The following is a 23,072-nucleotide window of genomic DNA, read 5'->3' on the forward strand; positions in this document are numbered from 1 at the left end:
TTTTTTAAAACCGCTGAAGTGTGGGGAGGATTGGAGGATCAGGTAAGTATATCTCGGCTGTCCTCTCTCCCAGAACAAAACGAGTAGTTAATCTATGCAGTGAGGTCACAGCCCCACTGCACACATGGAGAAAAAAAAAAAAAAAAAAGTTGCCCAGAGTGCTGCTTTAATGTTATAATAAACTGTAACCAGAAAGCACCTCCCAGGATAAATGTACCTACAAAACTAACTACTGCGTGACATTCTCACTTTGATTCCAGTATTGCCAATCACATTTCAATGCAGACTTAAAGTGGTTGTTAACCCACTTTTATTGCTACCATCCTCTATGCAATATTAAATGATGTGCTGCACTGCCTGTGTTTTCTAAACAATCCGCTGCTAAATACCTTATTTTATAGCACCAATCGGCCCTCATGTGTCCGGCTGTCTCTCTTGAGCCGACAGGAAAGTGGGCGGAGCCGAGAAACCCCCACTAACGTCAGCCAAGAGGAGGAGAGGAGAAGAGAAGCGAGTTGGCCAATCACGTGACCGCTGCTATAGAATAAGGTATTTAGCGGCGGATTTTTTTTTAGAAAACACATGCAGTGCAGCACATCATTTAATATTGTAGAGAGGATGGTAGCACTAAAAATATCTTATGACACCAGCAGGAGGGGGGGTGCTACCCTGGTACTAGCTGATGGGGGGGGGCAGAGACAAGAGAGCAGGCTGCGGTGACAGAGGCATGTAAACTGACCACGGTGTCAGGGCTCAGCAGCCATGATACACCGTGGTCAGTTTACACAGGGGAGGGTAGAAACTGGCAGGATCAGCCAGGTTTTTTTTTAGTTGTTACAGGGGGCCAAATGACACAGGACAAGCACTGTGCTGTATAAAATGCTTTAAAAGGAGCAGGATCTATTTTTTTTTTTTTGGGTTAACAAATGCTTTAAATATAAAACTTGTAGTTGTGACACACTTTTTTTTTAACAGAATTTCTGTAAATGAGGGACAGCAAAAGGGAGTGGGGTGGGGAAAAGAAATGGAAAAAAAAAAGTACTGAACAGGTAGGCTTCCAATGTCGTATCAGGAACCTAATATTTAATTTTGACTACAGTGTACATTTCTGGATTTCAAATACAGCCACCTTCAGATTGCATAAAAGGTGAAAGTTTAGTAGCATATGACTGGCAGATGCAAGAGTGGTACTTTTAAACAACATGGCTGGAAACGAAGAAATGGAAGTAAATCCATTAGTAGAAGAAGGTTGCATGTCCCCGATAGCTTTCATTATCATTGATACTTTCCACCAACCAGGTTATGTTGCCTAATGCATGTCTGCAACTGTGAAACAAATTGTAAAAAAATTAAAATAAATAAAACCTTCAAGTTTATGATGCATTGGCCAAAGTATGCAATCTTCTCCCCCCACTCCAGTTTTCTGTGATACATTATAGGCAGAAAAAAAAAAAAAAAATGTTCTATAAAATTGGACAAAAATCTCATGGTTCTCCAAAACGACTAACATTTACTAAATTCTACATTCAGAAAATACAAGTTATATTTCCCAGAATGTGTTTCTAGGTGACTTATTGGATAAAAGATGTCCAACGCAAACTCACATAGCTGTAGAGGGCATAAAACCAGTGTGTGAATGGTGCACAGATGACATGGGGAAACAGATTGCTTGTATCACCATCTGCCTACTGCATTACAGTGCTTCAGGTGCAAGGTCAGAGGTCAGCAGATGGCTGTTTGATCAAAAGCAAGACAGAAAAGCACCCGGAGACAAGTCGAAGTACTGTGTACACCAGCATTGGTTTGGCTAAATGCAATTCCTCATGGTGATGTTACAAGATTTCAGCCCCTGGTATACTGGAGTAGCTGGAATACTTTTTAGCCCTGTGGATACGCATTAATAAGGGATTAGAACTTGGCTGTACATTTTGAACACATCTGTAACATATACCTAATAACATCTACATAAGGAAAGCAACGACATTATAAATTATAGGGCCACAGACTACTGAATTTATAAAAAAGATAGTAAATTACCTTGTTTGCCAAAGCTGAACATGGATGGAGAGAACGCTCCGGGCTCTCCAGTTTGACAATTGAGATGAATGTGAACTTTGGCGGCTCGTCATCACTAGCATTGCACAAGGACAGCGGGTGAAACTGCACAAAGAAAGATATATGTTAAGGATGAGTTACATCAAGGCAGAATGATTTATTGTAAAAGCAATTATGCGACCAGCTAAATACTTTACATGGTTTTCATATTTATTTAAAAAAAACAAACACTGAATGAGCTTTAAACAAGAATTCACTCACCTATGTTGCTGCAGTCACTGTGGAGCAATTAATGCTCCTTTCACATCAGAAGCATTGAAGACCCTCAAGTTTTTCTCACAACAGCCAAGCTCCTAGAGCACCTGCCCTGTTTACCATAGCGATCAGTTGGCTGGAAGCCTGCTTAGGTCACTGCTGGGAGTAGAGGCAGGATCAGCTGAGCTGCTGGGAGAACCTGAACATAGTCTGAAGCTACAGAGACCAGTAAGGGCTTGTGTTAAAGCTAATTTACTGCCTCTTAAAAATAAGTAAATACTTGAAAAGCCATTCAGTTTTAGACTCTACTGCTAAAATGTACGATATTATACTATGTGGGAAATGAAAGTACATTATTAACATTTATATATGCTGGGTACACATTGAGTTAGAGTCAACTAAGGCTTTCACACTGACCAGTTTTTGAAGTGCTTTTGTGTTAAAAAAAAACACAAGAAAAACACATTCCTTTAAAGTCTATGTATGGTCTTCACACTGGCCTGCTGCGCTTCCGTTGCAGTGTAAAAAAAATCATGCTTGCCACATTTTTGGTCAGTAAAAAAAAAATTATAATTATATATTATATATATATATATATATATATATATATATATATATATATATAAAATGAAATGAAAAAAACACACGAAACAAAACCACACCTCCCCCCACTGAAATGAATTTTAAAAAAAGTGTCAAAAACCCACCTATGTTGCATTTTTGAGTCACATGTCCTGTGGAAAACGCAAGGCAAACGTGGTAAAATCACTGCAAATACGCATGTGTTTTTACAGCATTTTCCCTACGGATCAGTGTGAAAGTAGCCTAAAAAGTAATTTGACATGACACTCATGTTTATGCTTGTATGCTGTTTAATCTTTTTCATCATTGTAGTTTCTTATTCTAAGACCTGTGAAGAAAATCAACTACATGACAAGCCACATATAGAGATTCTTTTGGAGCAGATTAGAACAGAGAAGAAAGGCAATGGCACCACTATGCAAAAAGCACAGCATGTATGTGTAAAGACCATATATAGCTGCCTTCAGATACTTATGTAATTTAATGCTGATGTTCTCAAAACATACACTGATAAAGTTTTAAACTAGGCTAGTCACTTCATCTACATCTGTAAAATGTTACAAGTAATAAATAATTTAAGGCCCAGTCACACTTATATGCACATGTTACTTTTCATTCCTGCTAAGCACCTGCTATATGTGTGGTGGATTGCAGGTGCCATTGTGAATCGCACCCCAACGCACTGACCAGCAGAGTGCAACGCACAACACATTGCAATGCGCCAAAATGCAAATACCGAGCATTGTGGTGCTATGCTAAAAAGGGGTCAGATGCCTTTTTTGTTAATCTGTTGTGATGCATTGGCAGCCCATTCCTGATGCTGTAACACAAGTGTGATTGGTCCGTCAAAGATTTGCAGAATAAATTCAGATAGGAGCATGAAATAAAGAAATGAAATTTATGAATTTAACAAGAGATGTACTTTGAAAGAACGTCGTATTCAGTTAAAATGCAATATACATTCATATGGCATTAGTATTTGTTGCCATATGAATTATAAAGGATTTTTATTGCGCCAAGCAGAGCTTTACAAACATGAGGGCAGACAGTACAAATACAATACAATTTAAAACAGGAGGAATCAGAGGGCTTTGCTCGTTAGAGCTTACAATCTAAGAGGGAGGGTAATGATGGCTGTTTGTACGGAGCTAGAGCATAGCTAACCCCAAAAACAAAAAAAACGCAATTTATAATAGCTTATCAGTACTTGTAGTGTAGTTCGTTTTCTTTTTCAGTTGGTAATCCTGTAAATAATACACTTCCTTTACTATTATGTCTACGCTCACTCCTTCACTGTATCTATGGCGGGAGACACAGTTGCACCTAAAATTTTGTGAAAAGCCCCCTCCGCCTTTACATACATATGAACACAAACAGGTATCTATGAACTTGATAAGTGCACATTAGGTATTGCCGGGCATGAAGTAAACAGAATTTCTAGGATCATTGCTCACAGTTAACTCTAAATTGATAACCTGTAAAAGGATTTTAAAGCATTGCCTATGGACAATTTTGATTACTTTGTATGTACCTGTGAAATACAGAAAATCCAATCTTTAGGTTTGAAATATTTGGTATCTACAGTATTTACTTGCAGCACGCATAGTGCAAATTTTGTCTGAATGCACAAATTTGCGTATATTTTATACTGGAAAATAAAGTTTTGATAAACAGTAATGTAAATAATGTGTGACATGAAAATAATAATTGCCATCATTTTATTTTACAGGGTCCCAGCAGCGAAAATGTTAAAGATGGAAAAATAGGGAAAGAGTGAAAACGAAATGTTTACTATATACACATGGCGCCAAACATAAGGGTTACACACTGTAATCGCAAGAGTAAGTACAAAACAACAATATCCTCAGACTTTCTAAACAACCCAGAAATATAACTGTACTACTGGCTCCAGTACTCCAGTCCAGCCAAAGGAATGCCTGTGTACTTATAAGTCAGGATAACAATATTTAGTCTGAAGATAGGACAGATGCGGAGATAAACAGTTCCCATCTTCCCAGTGGGCCCCTTAAAACTACTCAGGTACAGCATCATGCAGAAAAAACAGATTACGTAGTGTGCATTAAGACCCTCATGTATGAGAATGCCGGCTTGTGTTCATAGAACCCTCATATGAATTCAAAGTCAGGTCAAGTTTCATTTAGGTTACCATCATAAAAGCCCCTTTTATACGACCTCTTATAAACCACTGCTGGTGGCTCCAAGCGCTTCGTGGAGAACTCGGAGACACTCCCAGCTGGGTGGGGCGGGCATATCGTGCATAGGAGCACCCGTAAGTGTCAACAGTTCGAGTGTCTGAGTTCTCCAGGAAGTGCTGAGAGCCACCAGCGCCGCCACATCTCCGGCCACATACAGTACTGCATACACCAGCAGTGGTTGTGGAACGAATCCGAGTTTCCATTATTTCTTATGGGGAAACTCGCTTTGATATACGAGTGCTTTGGATTACAAGCATGCTTCTGAAACTAATTATGCTCGTAATCCAAATAAAATTTTTTATAAATTTTATATATATTATACACACACACACACACACACACACACACACACACACACACACACATATACTAGTTTGTAAGCGCTATTACTTTCATACAAATCTAAATATACACACATTTTTTTTAAAAATCCAAAACATGTAACAGAATACAATGTGGCCAAAATGTATGAAGAAATTCGATTTTCTTTTTATATATATTATATATACACACACTGAAACAACTAATCGATAACTAATCGATTATGAAAATTGTTGATCAGCATCTGAACCCAGAGAAGGTGGAGGATGATAGACTGGAGGTAACAGAAGGCATTCCTTTTACATTTAAAGTAAACTTTTACATGGAAGCAGGGCACATTACGTGGGAGCAGGGCACATTACATGCACCCCAGTGTGAAAGGGGTCTAAATAAAAAATGTGATCTCGGAGTCTGATGATATTTACCAGATTTAACCTCCAGTAGTATATACAAGTATGTCTCTTCTGTCTGTTATTCTCAGAGTGGATTAGAGATTTTGCTCCCTAATCATATAGTTGGTTATTTATATTTACCACCACATATACATTAAGAATAAATTGCCTTTTTAAAAAAAAAAACTTTACATATTAAATTATACACCACACTTTTAAGGTTATTATCCGATTAATCGAAACAATAATCGGCCAACTAATCGATTATGAAAATAATCGTTAGTTGCAGCCCTAATACATATATTTTTTTAAACGGTCAGTATTTTTGGTTTAGATCGCAAAAGTTGCCTCCCCTTCCCAGGAGGCATTGCAAACAGGAAATGATGCGATGGGCCGTGGCCAGGGAGGAGGAAGTGAAAAATGAATACAGCAGATATACAGTTGGTGCTGAGAAAAAAAATTAAAAAATATCCAATTTGTTTACAGTGCACAGTTTAGTGAGGGATGCTGAAGAGTTGTAAAAGTGGGTGGAACTCCACTTTAAGATTTGCACACGTTTAGGCTCAGTTCACACTGATGCCACATAGGATCCGACTTGAGACCCCCCGGATGACATGTGAAATCCAAGGTTTCCCTATAAGAGCGGTCTTAATTGATACTACACAAGTCTGTCCGACTTTAGAAAAGGTTCCTGCACTCTGACGACTTCAATACCACAGAGTGTAAAAAGTCACATTAAAGTCATATCAAAGTTAGACTCCATAGTTGCACTAAAAAGTCACACGACTCTGGAGTCCGGCTAGTGTGAACTGAGCCTAAACATATTGCGTGGAGGTAATTTGCACTTTACCTATTGGCATTTTAGGTTGTTCTTTGTTTTCTTTGATGAAAGATTCAAAGCGGGCCATGTACTGGTAGAATTTCCTTAGAAAATCTTCATCTTTGGAACATTTGTTCAATTTTCTAAATGGTCAAATCATCTTTTGATGAGAAAATTAAAAACAGGAACATTTTTCTTGAACAAATGTATCTCTAGCTGTGTATGTCATTTGTGTTCAGGAAGTTCCATTCAAATTGAATGAAATTTTGAAATACTCATGAATGACATTCGTCAAGCCTCTGCTGGCATTATCAAATGTAAACCATCATATTTGTCATACGGATGTTTGCTTGAAAATCCAACAGTGTTTGGACAGCTTCTTATGTAAAAATAAATGACCTCTAATGAAGGGTGCCCTATATGTGCATGGTGCTGCTTAATTAATTTCATTCATCCCAAACACTACTGTGAGCACCAAACTTGCAGCACAGAAACTTGCGGTCTGCCTCTACTACAGGGAATAGTCGACCGCTTCCTGTCCACCTTCCTCTCCCTTTCTTCATTTACAAAACATCTTGTATTCTTTTCACCGAATACAAGATGTTTTGATAGTTTTTTTGCAAAGCAGATGTCCAGATTTCCCCCTGGAGTTCAGCTATAAAACTGAACCCCAGAGTATGAGCCATAGATCAGAGAGATGTGCTAATCAATGATGGGCAGACATCTGCCGATAGTCTGTAGGTGTGTGTCCCACCATAAAAATGGTCTGTATCTCCTCCTAGGAGCACCTCTCCACAAGCGTTACACAGGGCTGTCAGATCTGAGCAGGATTGGACTGTTTATGACCTGCCAAAAATCTGTAATTATGATTAGCTTGTTTTGCGATTCAGGCACCATGGCCAGACAAAATACACAAGTCTTTTATGGCCATTAATATTATTAATCATCTTGGCTTGCTGACAGCAGAGGGAAGGTGAAGCAGAACACAGTATTCTGGCTCTTTCCAGTGTCAGATTAAAGTGGTTGTAAACCCTTCCAAATACACTAACTGGCCTCAGGTGATAAATGGAGATGAAACAAATCCTTGTAGATAAGTTGTACCTGCTTATCTGCAGTCTTCTTTACATCTGTTCAAAATGCAGAATTTTTAAAGCTTGTCCAATTGTCAGAAAAAAAGGGGACAGGCAGCTGAAGTTACACTCTGCAGAGCTCTGAGAGCTGATTGGAGGGAAGAGGCACGCCCCCCCTTCACACAGTGCATAGGAACAGAGCTGAGACAGTCAATCTGCTGGAGCTCCCTCCCGTGTCACCTTTTTTCTCTCGGTGTTAGGAAAACTTGTCAGAAGTGATTCGTACTAATCGCAGAGGAACGAAGCAGCAGACAGAAATGACCCTTCTTGCTCTTAAATTGAAGTATACACTATAGAAGCACAGTGTACAGTAGTAGGGACTGAAAATTTTCTAATTCTGGCCCTTCTCGAAATTGTAGTGCTGTGCAGGAATCTACAGAAAGCTGATACACATAAGGTCATTTTATTAGCAGCCCTTAGAAATAGGACTTTTAATGCATATACAGTATAACTGCATAAACTGGTCTTTTATATCTGCCTGGAATCCAGCTTTCCATTCTTGCAAATGACAAAACAGAACAATGATGGTGATATACAAGAGATATTCCTAATAGTTCCTCCAGCGTGGGAGCATGCCCTGAAAATGTACACGTTTTTGGCAAGGGAAACTAAATACCTCACTCCAACTTCTCTAGTCTTAACATTTATATTACCAATACAGGAAATAATCATTTTAAATTAAAAGTCGGTGATGTATTTTCTGGACTACCTGAAGTAACCCCCCTAGGGCTTTTTCTAAGTTTGGTTTGTGAAAAAAAAGTGCAGTCTACAACAAGACTGGGCTGAATTCTTCCTGTCTGACACACAAGATCGATGGCTAGGAGAGCCACAGACAACACATCTAAGATTTACACATCTAGGCGCAAAAAAGAAATTAAAGATCAAGATTACAAGGGGAGACAATTGTATGCGTGAGCAGATTTTTATGTTTGTTAATTTGAGTAGGCACAATCATTCCCAAGTATTCTGTTTTGCAGAGAATCCAATGGATTTAGCCTACCGTATATACTCGAGTATAAGCCTAGGTTAAGAAATGTGCAGCTACTGTAAGTGGAAAAGAGGGTCAACAACGCCCATCTGCATGCCTCACGGTGCCCATTTGCAGCCATAGGTCTCCTGAACTTCAAACTCGGTAGTTAAGGGTTCCTAAATGCCCCCTAGCTGCAGCCAAATTTTGGGGTCTCTGGACCCAAAGGGTCCCGAAATGACATTGCTGCAGATGGACACAGTTGACCAATTTTGGGGCCTGTATCTCAGGGCCACTTTATGCTAGAACCCCAAATTTGATGTGCAAACCCAGTGGAACTAGCACTACAACATATCCAGCTGGTGTTCCTAGCACCAAGTGGCCCCGAGATGCGGGGCCCCAAAGTTAGTTTGGAAAATGTCATTCTCTGCTGCAGAAAAGTGCTTGACATTTTCCAAACCGACTTTGGGGCCCCCGTATCTCTGGGCCACTTGGTGCTAGGAACCCCAGCTTGGATATGTTGTAGTGCTAGTTCCACTGGGTTTGCACACCAAATTTGAGGTTCCTAGCCCCAAGTGGCCCAGAGATACAGGGCCCCAAAGTCAGTTTGGAAAATGTTATTCTCTGCTGCAGAAAAATGCTTGATTTGAGTATAAGCCAAGGGCGGCATTTTCAGCACAAAAAAATGTGCTGAAAAACTCGGCTTATACTCGAGTATATACGGTAAATCAAATGCACATATACAATAGATCAGACACTTCGAGTTTGTGCCCAGGCATAGTTGAAGTGTCTGATCTATTGTATACGTGCATTTGATTTAGGCTAAATCCATTGGATTCTGTGCAAATCAGAATACTTGGGAATGATTGTGCCTACTCAAACTTAACATAAAAATCTGCTCACTCATACAATTGTCTCCCCTTGTAATCTTTAAAAAAAAAAATATATATATATATATATATATATATATATATATATATATATATATATATATATATATATATATATATATATATATATATATATATATATATAGGGCTGAAACAACTAATCGATTAATCGATTAATCGGCCAGTAACATAATGGGGTTAAAAAAACTAAAATTAGCCCTATATAGTACAAAAAGAGCAAATAATCTCTACTGTAAATAATACTTTCACTGTTGCACAGTAAAAAAACAATTTATTTTTTTTTTTTAACTCCATTATGTTACTAAAAGTCTTAGGCCTGGTTCCCACCCATGTGTTTTTTGGTGCTTTTTGCAGAAATGCACTACAGTTCATTTAGTGTTCACATCTATGCTTTTTTCAGCTGCTGTGTATTTGGAAAGGGTCAAGGACCTTTTTCAATGCAAAACGGTGCTTTTTTGGTTCAATATACTTCAATGGAGAAGCTGAAGAAAAGCATGTAATATTACAGTTCTGTTTGAAAATCTGCAAAACAGTCTAGGATTTTTTTTTCTTTAAATAAAAAAAATTTGATCTGAGTCCAGATTCAACCTCTAATAGTATATAGAGTATATCTCTTCTGTCTGTTATTCTCAGAGAGGATTAAAGATTTTACTCCCTAACCATATAGTTGGTTATTTATATTTACCCCTGCATAGAGATATTTATAAATTGCCTTTTTTTAAACTTTACATATTAACTAAATTATACACCACACTTTTTTTTAAGGTTATTAACCGATTAATCGAAACAATAATCGGCCAACTAATCGATTATGAAAATAATCGTTAGTTGCAGCTATATATATATATATATATATATATATATATATATATATATATAATTTTAATCACAGTTGGATTATTAATAATCCGACTGGTTAAAAAAAAAAAGTGGATTTGAGCCTGCAAAACATTACATCCATGAACAGTGGGTGGCAGGTGCAATGCTCTGGCTCCAGCAGTCTATTCCTCCAGCTGTAGGTCCATACCTTTAGTTACAGAACTGGAGGAAGCATCCAAGGACTTAGGGCAATCACTGAATGGAATCACTGAACATGTGTTCCATTGAGAACTTAAAGCAGAACTCGGGGCAAAAACATTTTTCCATGTTCTCGTTGCTGATCTCCTACCTTCACCAACTATGTCAGCCATGTTCTTCTGAGCTCTGTGGTTCTTCTGCAATAGCCTGCTGAACTTGCTGAAAAACCATCTTTGCCCACTGATTTCCTGTTTGCAAGATCGCTGGCTGCTATCCCTCCACTAATCTCAGCCAGCGGTCTGACACACCCCCTTGTAGTCCACTGAAAGTGAGCAGGATTTGGTACTTCCCCCTGGCTTGCTGTAGTGGGAGGAGGGGTTCTCACAGCCCCTGGTATGTGCCACCCATAGCGGTGGTGTCCTTCTCTGCTCCTTCCTCCTCCTCCCTGGCAGCACCGCCCACCCGCCAACTATCTCCAGTGTGGGGATTTTTACAGATAATCGGCACAGAGCGCATCTCGGGCTGACAGATCTGTACAGTATGTGAAAGCACCGCTTGCGGTACAGCCCCGCCTCCCTGCACACTGGAACAGTGCGCTCTGTGCTGTCTATCAAAATTCCAGTGCAGGGAGGCAGGGCTGGACGACGAGTGTTGTTCTCGCATACAGACCTATCAGCCCAAGATCTGCTCTGTCTCCAGATTACCTGCAACTATCCCCGCTCTGCACTGATAAGGCACTGGTGTCACCGCACCGATAATCTGCATTGGTGTCACCGCACTGATAATCTGCATTGGTGTCACCGCACTGATAATCTGCACTGGTGACGCCGCACTGATAATCGGCACTGGTGGTCCCCGACATGCGGTACTGGTTTCCATTTATATTAAATGCATATAATATTAATATGCATTTATATTAAAATGCTTTGCATGTATAAGGCTGTAACCTAACATACCGTATGTTACTGGGCAGTATGGCTTGCTGGCTGCAGAAGGAGGGGTGTGATTTATGTTGAAGTGGGCGAGTTCACATTTACATGTACAAGCCTAGTGTACCTCCCACATTCACTTCAATCCCAAGGATTCATGGGAAATGTAGTCCGATTACAGTTCAGAGAGAGAGAGAGAGAGAGAGAGAGAGAGAGAGAGAAGAGGATATGATGCAATCACGGTTCTAACACCTCCTAATTGCCAGAATATAGGCTGCATTTTTTGAATCACAGAGCTGACTTCCTGAAAATTAAATCAGACAGCTCTCAAACAGTAAGACATTTCACAAATGTAATAACTGTTTAGTTATTACAGGCACCAAATAAAAAAAAAAGTAAAAAAAAAAACAAAAAAATCACAGCCTGCGTGGAGAAACACCCCCAGATTCAGTAAGTGGTTTGGGAGGCTGAAGACTGACTGTTTCATGTGACCCCCCCCATATATAGGTGTAACATGGATCGGGGTCATATAGATGAACTTCTTTCAAAATGTACCCCCCAAAGAATGTGTCACCATTATTTTCTTTATCTTCCAAGTAACATCACTGAGCTTCTAAAATTCTTGTAGAGGCAGCTGGAGGGAGTTCAGTTCCTACTGAGGTGGGTATGCTTCCAAAGCTACATCTCCCAAGACCCTTTCCCCTTAACACAGTGTGTGGGCAGGCTCTTTGGAGTCAAGGCGATTTGCATTTTTTTCTGTGAAAGAAATCAATATAAGCATATGTGAAGGGGCAGAGAGGAGCTAGGGATAGGCAGAGTTTTGCAGGCAAGTCTGATAACATTGGTTGATATTTCAGTGCAAAAAAGATGATGCCACCCCAAACAGGAAGTTAAGAGCACACTGGATTTATGGCAGGTTGAACAATTTTTTTCTGTACTCGCAGCACTTTTAAAGTTAAAACAACATTTCCTCTAGGTCAGCTATATCCATTGCAAGAATTTGTAGCTAGATAGAGGATTCTTCATTTCATCTGGGTGCAATGGCTTCAAAACGGGCTCAGAACAACTATGCAGATGAAGAGTTCTAACTTCACTTACGGCATGCTTGTTCTGGACCACTGATACAATACAGTGGAGTCAGCTAGTCTGGTAACTAGGAGACAAGCAATACCAACCTACACATTTTTCTTTGCATTATCATTTAATTTTCAACAATACAAAATGGACTACAATCAAGCAGTCTACACATTTTAACACATGTTCCACTCTCTAATAATCGCCTCATCTGGATTCTTGCACTGAGAGCCTGTGTGTTGGAGGACAACTTGTTGAAGTCAATCAGGAAATTATACATAGCCTTGACTATGCATAACACCTAGGGGAGGAGATAACCAGGAGTACTTCAAGGTGCTGATCCACCATAATGGGTGGTAAACCAAAGGATGTTGAGCCCACGTGAATCACACGTCAAGTTCTGATTAACAATATAAATAACTTGGGAAGTGATCGTTGCATAGAAACGCGCACAAAAAAAAAAAACCCCAAACAAACAAAAACTTACCGTTGCAATGTTATTTTAAAACCCTCTCTAAAGCTGGGGATACAATTTCATTTGGTGAGTCGCCCTGCTGGCACCATCCGGCTTGATAAAAGGCGAGTTCTTAATCAACTTTTGTTGATAGAGCCGGACAGGAAATTCTCAGCTGAACAGCACCTGTATCCAATCAGATGCAGGCTCTGTTCAGGTATCCTGACAGCCACAGGTCTTGGCAGTCAGAATACAATAGCCAGCACTGAGGAATCGTCCATTCATGCTGTTAAGTGGGTGGAATGAGAGAAATCTTAATATATATGACCAGCTTAAGGCTAGGTTCACATTTCAGCATCAGCTTCCTCAGATGTTTTGAAGCATTTTTTTTAATGCATGTATTTTCTCATGGTTATGGGCATAAGGATTTTTGTTAAAGCCAATGGAAAGCAGGTTAGTTGGAGGAGGGAGACGGGTGGTTAGGCATGATAACTGCATGTTAGGTGTGTTTTTCAGGAGCTCCCATAGACATCTATGGAGCCAAAAACATGATTCAGAAGTGAAAGGTGGCTAGACTGATGCAAATCTACTAAGGCTTGGTTCACACTAGTGCGAATTGGATGTGGATTTCACCGCATCCAATCCGCATTACAGGAAATTGTGACCGCCTCTCAAATCTCCAGGGTGGCTGCAGAGCAGCTTGTACAGGAGTCCTGTGCGTCTTTGGCTCCATTTCAAGGCCGAATTCAGGCAAAAATTTGGCCTGGATTCTTCCCTGAAACGGAGAACAGGGATGCACCAGACCCCTGCAGTGTGAATCCAGCCTTAATGTTATAGGACACTTGACATTTAATCCTTGTTCAAAAGGATACCACCAATATGCATTCTATGCCTATAAATTAGACCTGTAAACATTCAAGCAAACCATTAAACCAAAAAATTATCAAGTTAAAATCCTCCTAAATTCTTAGAAGTTATATTCAATATTAATATGCAAACAAATACAGGTTATTCTTCATAATTATGTACTTCAGGCTCCAACCACTCCCTTTTAATGCTCTTAACAGACTTGCATACAACAGGCCTAGTGTGCTAATGAAAATGTCTTGCATTACAACCTGCTTTTGAAATGGTTCAACGCAGGTTAACAAGTTCTAACATAAGTTGAAACAGACATAGAACACTGTGTTAAAAATGTGTGAAGTTGTAAAATCAGGATTATGTTGTAGACAGCGATAATACTGAAGATGTATGTCGGGCATAAAAGCAAAAAAATATATACACATATACATCTCAATTTGCTAGTATGTTTAAAAAAAAATACAGCTTGACAGTTACACATCAATTTAAGGGGCAAGTGCATTTACTAGTGAAAAAAAAAAAAACCTGAGGGGGCCCCTTGAGTCCTATTAATCCAGCACTAGTCTTTTCATGTGGTTTGTCTGTAGATATAAATACATGGGGACAGCTTTCATTTGCATTTCATATTTAAGTTCTGCAATGCTAACCTGCAGCATCTTACTGCTCCTTCTAAAGCCTCATACACACAGACATTTTAAAAAACAGGCTGTAAAGCTAGTGCCGACGCCAGGAAAAAAACGGTGCTAAAAACGTTATTTTAGCCGCGTTTTGCATTGGCATCAATGCGCGTTTAGCGGCACTAGCTTTCAGCCGCGTTTCTCTGCCTCTATGTAAAATCAATGGTTCCCTATGGGAGCCCATTGATTTGAATAGAAGTGGCACCAGAAGTCGGACCAAGATGATCTGACTTGCAGTGGGAATTGTGTGCTAAGAATCTTCACAGTGGAGAGGGGAGAAGGACCGGCACAGGGAGAAGACGTCGCCAGAAGAGGGAGAAGAGCCGGAGCTGCCTTAATAAAATTCTTTAAAAATCTGTGTAGCGTGTTTGTTTTTGCCACTTTTAAAATGTTTTCTTTTTTATTTTTTATAGGTGAATTGTTAGGGTTACGATGTACCCAATACTCATTCACCTAGGGTGGGAGGGACGGTATCTGGGGGCTTCCAGATTCCGATAAGCCCCCGCCCACAGACCCCGACAACCAACGGCAAGGGTTGTCGGGAAGAGGCCCCTGTTCTCCTCAACATGGAGACAAGGTGCTTTGGGGTGGGGGGGGTGCAGAGCCCCCCCTGTCCCAAAGCACCCACCCCCCCATGTTGAGGGCATGTGGCCTGGTGTGGTTCAAGAGGGGGCGCTCGCTCGCCCCCCCCCCTTTTCTGGCCTGCTGGGCTGCGTGCTCAGATAAGGGTCTGGTATGTGGATCTTGGGGGGACACCCACGCCATTTTTTTTGGCGGGGGGTTCCCCTTAAGATCCATACCAGGCCAAAGGGTCTGCTATCATCTTGGGGGGGGGATCTCACGCAAATATTTTTTACATTTTGGCGGGGTTCCCTTCAAGATTCTCAGCACACAAGTCGCACCACAAGTCGGATCATCTGGATCCGACTTCTATTCAAATCAATGGGGTCTCATAGGGAACCATTGTTTTTGAATAGGGGCAGAGAAACGCCGGACGAGGCTTAACGCTGTGTATAACCTTGTTTAACACCTTTTACCGGCGTCTGGCGTTTACAGCTCTAGCACTGGAGCCTCAGAACGCGCTGGTCCGGTTTTTTTTTTTGGAGCTTAAAAACGCCAATGCCTGTTACAGCTCAAAAACCCCATGGTGTGTATGAGGACATTGAATAACATGGAGCGGCGTTTTTAAGCTACAAAAAAATCTCAAACGCTGCTGTAAAAACGTCCGTGTGTATGAGGCCTAACAATGCAAGTCTATTAATCTGTCATCTCAATGAAAAAGCACTTCCTGTGCAGCTAACTATACAGTATATTTTGTAAAGTCAGAACATTTTAGGTTTTAGATAGAACAAGGGGGGGGGGGGGTTATAACCTCAGTCAAGCTTTTATTACTGTGTGTATTTACCCCCACTGGTAACCATCATCTCCAGTACAGAAAGTGATAGAAAAAGCAGGCAGTTGAGCAGATTTTGTTCTGACTGGAGAAGGTAGGGTGGTGATGTCATTAAGTAAAGGTAGAAAATGAAAGGGTTCCCTGAATAGCGTCCATGCGGAGTGGGTGACCTCCTGTGCTGTGAGATAGCTGCACAGCATGAGACCTAGGAACCAGAGACAATCACTGTAGTAGTGCTGTCCAGAGATCAGCAAGGTATGATCCATGCATGCTTACTTTGGTTCAAGGTAGAATAATCTAACTATGCAAAAATAGCCATACCCCAGCTGCATCTTTAATCTGCATATGTTGTTAGTTTTAAGGATCGGCTTTGCAGGATAGCCAAATGCCAGAGTAGTACATAAACATTTTATTTTACCGATTTCACCAGAAATTAAATTTTAAGCAATACATGTATGTGCATTTATATACATACACAGGAATAAACCATGATCTAAATGTCATTTTGGAATGTTCATCATAACATTTACTCTCAAAGTATTTCTTCATTCCTAAAAAGATGGATGAATGAATTCATCCGAATCAACATGAAGTCCAGTGAACGATGCACTGAAAACAGTCTCTGCCTTCCGATACATCATGCTGATTGACAGCACGCCTTCCATACAGTATAACAAGAGAATCTCCAATTGCATCATGGGAGACAAGTTTTTTTTGTTTTGTTTCCCCTGGATCAGATCATGCAGAATATGAACTGACCACAGACTTTTTTGTTTTGCATTAATTTTTTTAGGGTGCATTTTGTCTGTGATTACATGTGAGAACCCCACTGGAGGTTCAAACAGTTAGCTGTGAGTGGGCAGCCCCACTGAAAGCAATGGGAGGCTGTCGGCTCTTGCAGCTGATCGCGCCCATGCATGAAATTTCTTATGCAGCGATCACATGCAAGTGATTGACCTTTGACTGACTGCGCAGATGTAGGCAGGAACCCCCACTCGGATTCTCACATGTAATGGCAGGCAGGGTGGCATTGGCAAACGTGAATGCATCCTTAGGAGTTACAAGCATCCTACACACAGTAGGTGCATTTTGCACAGAAAAAGGCTGTTGCCATTAACTTTACACGTCCACATCAGAAACTAACCGTGCTTAGTCAAGTTCCCCAAGTACAAAGCAATCCAAAGATACACATACAAAAAAAAAAAATACCCGACAAAAACAACACTAAAAAGGACAAGTAGAGAGGGAGAGAGAGAGAGAGGGAGAAGGGGGGAGGGAAAACCTGCCTTGCTTTCTTTCCATCTTGTATTAACTGTCGGCCTCTTTAGTGCTGTTTGAACTCTTTGCAGAGCAGAGTTAACGATTGCAGGCAGTGTGTGTCTTGGCTGCAAGCCCAAATTCTTACACACCCGTGGCACATTCTCACAGAAGCCAACATGCTGATAAAAGGAGCGAGCATGGGCAGCCGCACAAAAGCAGCAAAGGGAGGATTCCTTCTCCCAGTGAGCTTTTACTAAACTTGCTATTTAGTATTTTACGTTCTCCTCTATACCCACAGCTTTGGGCAAAACAAAAACAATTAGCAAAAAGTCCACTTGTGCAATACAAGGGAACTTACAATGAATGGCTTGACAATTTACTTTATTTTACCATTGAAGTTATTTACTACTAGCATGCTAGGTCTTCTCCATTAAAATTCTTAAATGGTAGCACTGAAGAATTCACAGAAATAGAGATTTTGTTAAAATGACAGATAACACAAAGTCAAACAACCTGTCTCCCAACAGGTAATCAACCCAGACAAATGAAGGTTCTTTATGGCAACATGATACATACAGTGCAGCCTCCTCCCTAATAGGGTCACCACAGAGGAAGGGGGCAAGAAAAAGGATTCCCCCATGACACTGGTTACAGAAATAATTCTTCTCCAACTACTCTCTTGGCAACAAGGGATGGGGAACACTCCAGTTTTTTAGGGGGGGGACTGGCTTGAGGGGGCTAGCACTGAGCAGGGACTAAACTAGGCACAAGTCTCAACTCTACTGCCCTTACTGTGATGCCACAGCTCAATGGACAAAAATTGGTTACAATTATCAGCCTTTTTGAACCACACAGACATCGTCTTGAAGTGTAAAATGACCATTACTTTCCTGCACCTGGGAAGCCGCAGTGCAGTGTACAACAGCCAATACAAGTGAATGTCTGTATGCAGTCGGCGGCTTGTAAATGCCAATAGTTTCTGCATCTGTGTTTACCCACACAATGTACCTCCCCGGAAGCGAAATACACAAACACCAAAGCAGCAGCCACTGGCATTTACAAGCTGCAGGCTGCATACATCCTTTCACTTTTATTAGTGGCTGTATGTGGCTCCCCAGGTATAGGAAAGCACACAACACATTGGGGGGTGATTTACCACAACTGGAGCGCACACAATCTGGTGCAGCTCTGCACAGAAACCAATCAGCTTCCAGGTTTTTTTTTGGTCAAAGCTTATTTAAACAAGCTGAAGTTAGAAGCGGATTGGCTACCATGCACCGCTACACCAAATTATCCACTCTCCCGTTTTAGTAAAGCAACCCTATTATGTTTCAAGACTGAATCTTGTCTGTGTGCACGAGGTCTTCTACTGACAGTTCAGTATGTTAGCTAAGAACCGTGCGCCATTTTTTTCATGGTCTTATAAAAAAAGAGAAGCACTATATCCAAAAGGTCATAGCATTAGCATAGCATTTTTTTCCCATAGCATTACTTACAAATAATAGATTTGATCCTGCAACATCACAAGGAAAATTCATAAAATGCAATAGTTGTAATTCAATTACATTAAACTTTTTTACAGCATAACAAATACCACTTTTATGGCTTTTTCTCAACTCCCACACATTAGTTCATGTCGTATGATCCAAATTTAGTGAATTGTACAGTCAGATATGTGTCTTGCCCTCGCCAAGATTACAAGTTTTTAGGTTGCAAACGTATGTCAGAACTTCAATCTAAGTAAACGCAACCACAAAAACTAATTCGCTTGTCAAGGGGTTAAATCTGAAAGTTTTCTTAGGTAAGAGATGATCATCTGGAGAGATGGTTCTGCATCGGCCGATACGAACATGGCATCTTTATACTATAAGCGTTTATACAAGCATTAATTTGGCAGTCATATTCATGTTTTGCGTAAGATACAACTGTCAAAAGAATTATGCAATATTGCATTAGTGAGTAATAGCCAAGTGCAAAAAAGGATATCAGGAAGTGTTTGGGGCACGATTGGCTTATGGGGGTCCCTAGGTTCACCAAGTTATCGAGTCCTCTACCAGGTTTTTAAAAGAAACTTGTGTCGAAAAAAATAAAATAAAGGGGGAGGCCGTCACGGCTAAGCTCAAGCTAAGTCAGTGGAATGAATATTTTGAGTCATTGACCTGTGACTGTGCGACAGTCTCTAGTGCAAGGAATAAATTGTGGGCCCATAACAGCCTCAATTCTGGGACTTGACACTATTGTGAAGGAACCTAGTCATTAAGGAGGAGAAGGAGGGATAAACTTCCTTTGGCTACTCAGAGACTGAGGAAGAACGTGTAATAAATTGTAGCAGTCCCCATTATTGAACCTCTGCAATAGTCCTTGCTACATTGCTTTAGGCCTTAGCTAGTGTATAAAGTCAGTAATTGTTTAACCAGTGATGACCCTTGCAGTTCCCTAGTAAAAACCAATTTGCATAACCTATGTTTTACTAAAACCATATCAAAGATGCAGCAAGCAGGGATTTTTTTAAAGGGGTTGTAAAGGTAATTTTATTTTTTTTTTAAAAATAACAAACATGTCATACTTACCTTCACTGTGCAGCGCGTTCTGCACAGAGTGGCCCCGAACCTGCTTTTCTGGGGTCCCTCGACGGCTGTTTCAGCTCCTCCCCGCAAGAACTAACCACCTTAATGCGAGCTCCCTTGCATGGTGGTTAGTTATTGCGGGCGCGCTCCCGCGATACAGCCGGCGGCTATAGCCGCTCACTGTATCACTCGGCCCTGCCCCCTGGCGCGCCGCGTCATCGGATGTGATTGACAGCAGCGCGAGCCAATGGCTGCGCTGCTTTCAATCCATCCACTGTAGCCAATCAGCGACCAGGCTGAGCTGCAATAGAGATGACGGGAACGAGCAGCGGAGATTCGAGGTGCCAGGTAAGTAAAACGGGGGGGCTGGGGGCGGCGGTATTGTCAAAAGTTTTTTCACCTTAATGCATATAATGCATTAAGGTGAAAAAATGTTTACCTTTACAACCCCTTTAAAATGTACGACATCTAGAAATGCATAGGTGTGAATGGGCCCTAATCATCATATGCCCTTGGTGGCCTTGAACTTAGACTGGTCATACATTATGCCATTTTCTTTCCTTTAAAGCGGTTGTATAGTCAAACTTTTTACTTTTACCTACAGGTAAGCCTATAATAAAGCTTATCTGTAGCGGTTTAGGAGATATTCCCCTTGCAATGAGCCGCTGACTGCAGTGGCGCATGCGCACAGGGGATTCTCGGCTGAAAGCCCGGCAGATGCCAGACCTTGCCGGAAAGAAAGCTCCCGGGCGCATGCACGGGAGTGACGACATCGCGGCTCCTGCCACTCACAGCGCTGGAGCCGCGATACTCGGAACATGTCAGCTACCTCGGCGTGGACCAGGTGAGATACCGATGCCTCGTTCTAAGGTAAGTATTTCATAATGAGCTAGTATGCGATGCATACTAGCTCATTATGCTTTTTACCTTACAGGTATATTATATATATATATATATATATATATATATATATATATATAAATTTAAAAAAGTGTCAGCGGGTTTACTACCGCTTTAACCATGGGCTGAAGGAAAGAAAATCAATCCATTCCCCCATCAACAAAGACTGTGGTTATTGTACTTTGACAGCTGGAGGTTTTCCCGCTGTTGGAATACAAATATCACTGCTGCCAGCTATATGATTGTACAAAAAAACAAAAATGATTTAAAATCGATCGACTTCAGTGCAAGCAGCCTGCCTGAACCGGACAAATTTCAATTCACTTGTGGCTGGCTTTATAATCCTACTGATACATGGCCACAGTGGTATACGCTACGCTACACACACCATGAAGCTTTTTTTTCCATAGAAATTATTAAACATTTAATACACAGTTTTGTATATTATCTGGAAACAAATGTTTTTACTAGTAGCACAAATATACATTTAAACATAGGGTTCAGAAGTAGATTAACAGGGACAAAAAAAGTACTAGTTTGGCAGTGGCTGAAGCGTCACTCACCTTTACTTCCACAATTTCATCTAGAATTCTGTGTACAGCAGTGTGCCAGTGATGAGCTGTTGGAACGGCATTCAAAATTACAGTTTCCATTCTTGCTCCTCCAAGGAACAGGACAGGAAAATTCTCAACACATATTTCCACTAACCTTCCCAACATTCATGCTTTTTATGTTGTCCCCTTCCCAAATCCTCAAAGATATTTGTATAGAGGATTACACTCAGCGGGTATTGTTTTTGATTTGTAATAAGTCTAAGTGCTTTTAATCAGTTTAGTTAAAAGAAGTGCTATGAACACCAGAACAGAAATCACAACAGCCCTCTAGGTCAGTGCTAGGAATTCCATAGCAAAACACATGTTTGAGGCAAGAATGCTACAGAATTCAGCATAATGGTTGAAAGATATGGGCGAGTATTAAGCAGACCTTGCATCAAAAAGGTACTGATTTTCAGTAGTTCACCATCCCCCAAATAATAATTAAAAAAAAAAAAAAAAAAAAAAAAAAAAAAAAAAACACACACACACACAAAACTTTGGCAATAAAAATATACTTGCCTTACACCCCAACTTCAGGCCACTTTGCCTAAGCCCTAGTGACATCAGCCTTACTACAGGATCCAGGGAGGATACCAAATCTTGGGAGGAGTAACTCCTGTCACCCTGGGATTCCAAAACCTTTGTAAAATATGAACTTGGCCCCTCTCCTGCCACATCCTAAGTCATCTTATCGGTACGTGAGCAAAAAAAAAAAAAAGGATGCACAGTTAAGCGTTCATAAAAATTCAGTTACCTATATCCCTGGATCTAGTGTGATTGTTTTAATTATATGGGTTAGTGATGGATTTACTTCAATTTAACATATTGGTAAGGTGGAAGTGAAGTCATGTTAATTGATGACAAACACCTTGCAAATGCTGCCAACAAGACAGGCTTTAATATCCATTGTAACCAACATTTGGTTTTACAGAAGGAATTGTGTAAAAAAAAAATCTCAGAAAAACCTTTCTGGTATGTTTGCATCTGACATTCTCACATTCTTACTTTGTTGACTTAAAGTGGGGTTCCACCCAAAAAAACAAAAATACCTGAAAAATTGTAAAAAAAAAAAAAAAAAAAAAACACAACAAAACAAAAAAACATTTGAATATTTTTTTTTTTTTTAACTTACCTCTAAATGCCTGTTGCTAGGTGGTCCCTCAAAGTCTGCCTCTTCCTTTGCCTGGGCTGCTGACATCACTCCCCCCTCGGCACAGGAAGGGCTCAGCTCTGCTCCCTCCCTCCTGTCAATCATCTGGGACCCATTACAGGTCCCAGGTGATTGAGCGGCCAATCACAGCGCGTGGCGCCGCTCGCGCATGCGCAGTGGGTGCCAGGCTGTGAAGCCATAGCCTGGCGCCCACAGTTGAAATGCCGGCGCCGACGAGCGGAGGGGGGAGACGAGCGGGGCTTCTATCCCGTGCAAAGCTGGACCCAGGGACAGGTAAGTGTCCAATTAAAAGTCAGCAGCTGCAGTATTTGTAGCTGCTGACTTTTAAATTTTTTTTTTTTTTAATGGAGCCCCTGGGTGGAACTCCTCTTTAAGTTAGTTATAACGGGGCTCATATTCAAATGAACCCATTATAAAAAAAATAAAAAAAAAAAAAAAAAAAACTGAATGGAGTAAAATACGAACTGTAATTCGTATAATTACTGGTATACATTACTATGTAGCAAACATAGCCGGAAACGTTC

At 40.7% G+C, this 23,072-nt stretch overlaps 1 protein-coding gene across 2 annotated transcripts in view; it reads right to left on the bottom strand.

Moving 5' to 3' along the window:
- Nucleotides 1-23,072, bottom strand: part of RNF43 (ring finger protein 43) — an 80,035-nt gene that overhangs the window by 13,448 nt on the left and 43,515 nt on the right. For both annotated transcript variants that reach the window (XM_073616538.1, XM_073616540.1), the window contains exon 2: nucleotides 2,038-2,160. In XM_073616538.1, the coding sequence (XP_073472639.1) occupies nucleotides 2,038-2,160 (123 nt within the window). The remainder of the gene's footprint in view (nucleotides 1-2,037; nucleotides 2,161-23,072) is intronic.

Source organism: Aquarana catesbeiana, linkage group LG02, assembly GCF_042186555.1.
Source record: "Aquarana catesbeiana isolate 2022-GZ linkage group LG02, ASM4218655v1, whole genome shotgun sequence".
NCBI lineage: Eukaryota > Metazoa > Chordata > Amphibia > Anura > Ranidae > Aquarana > Aquarana catesbeiana.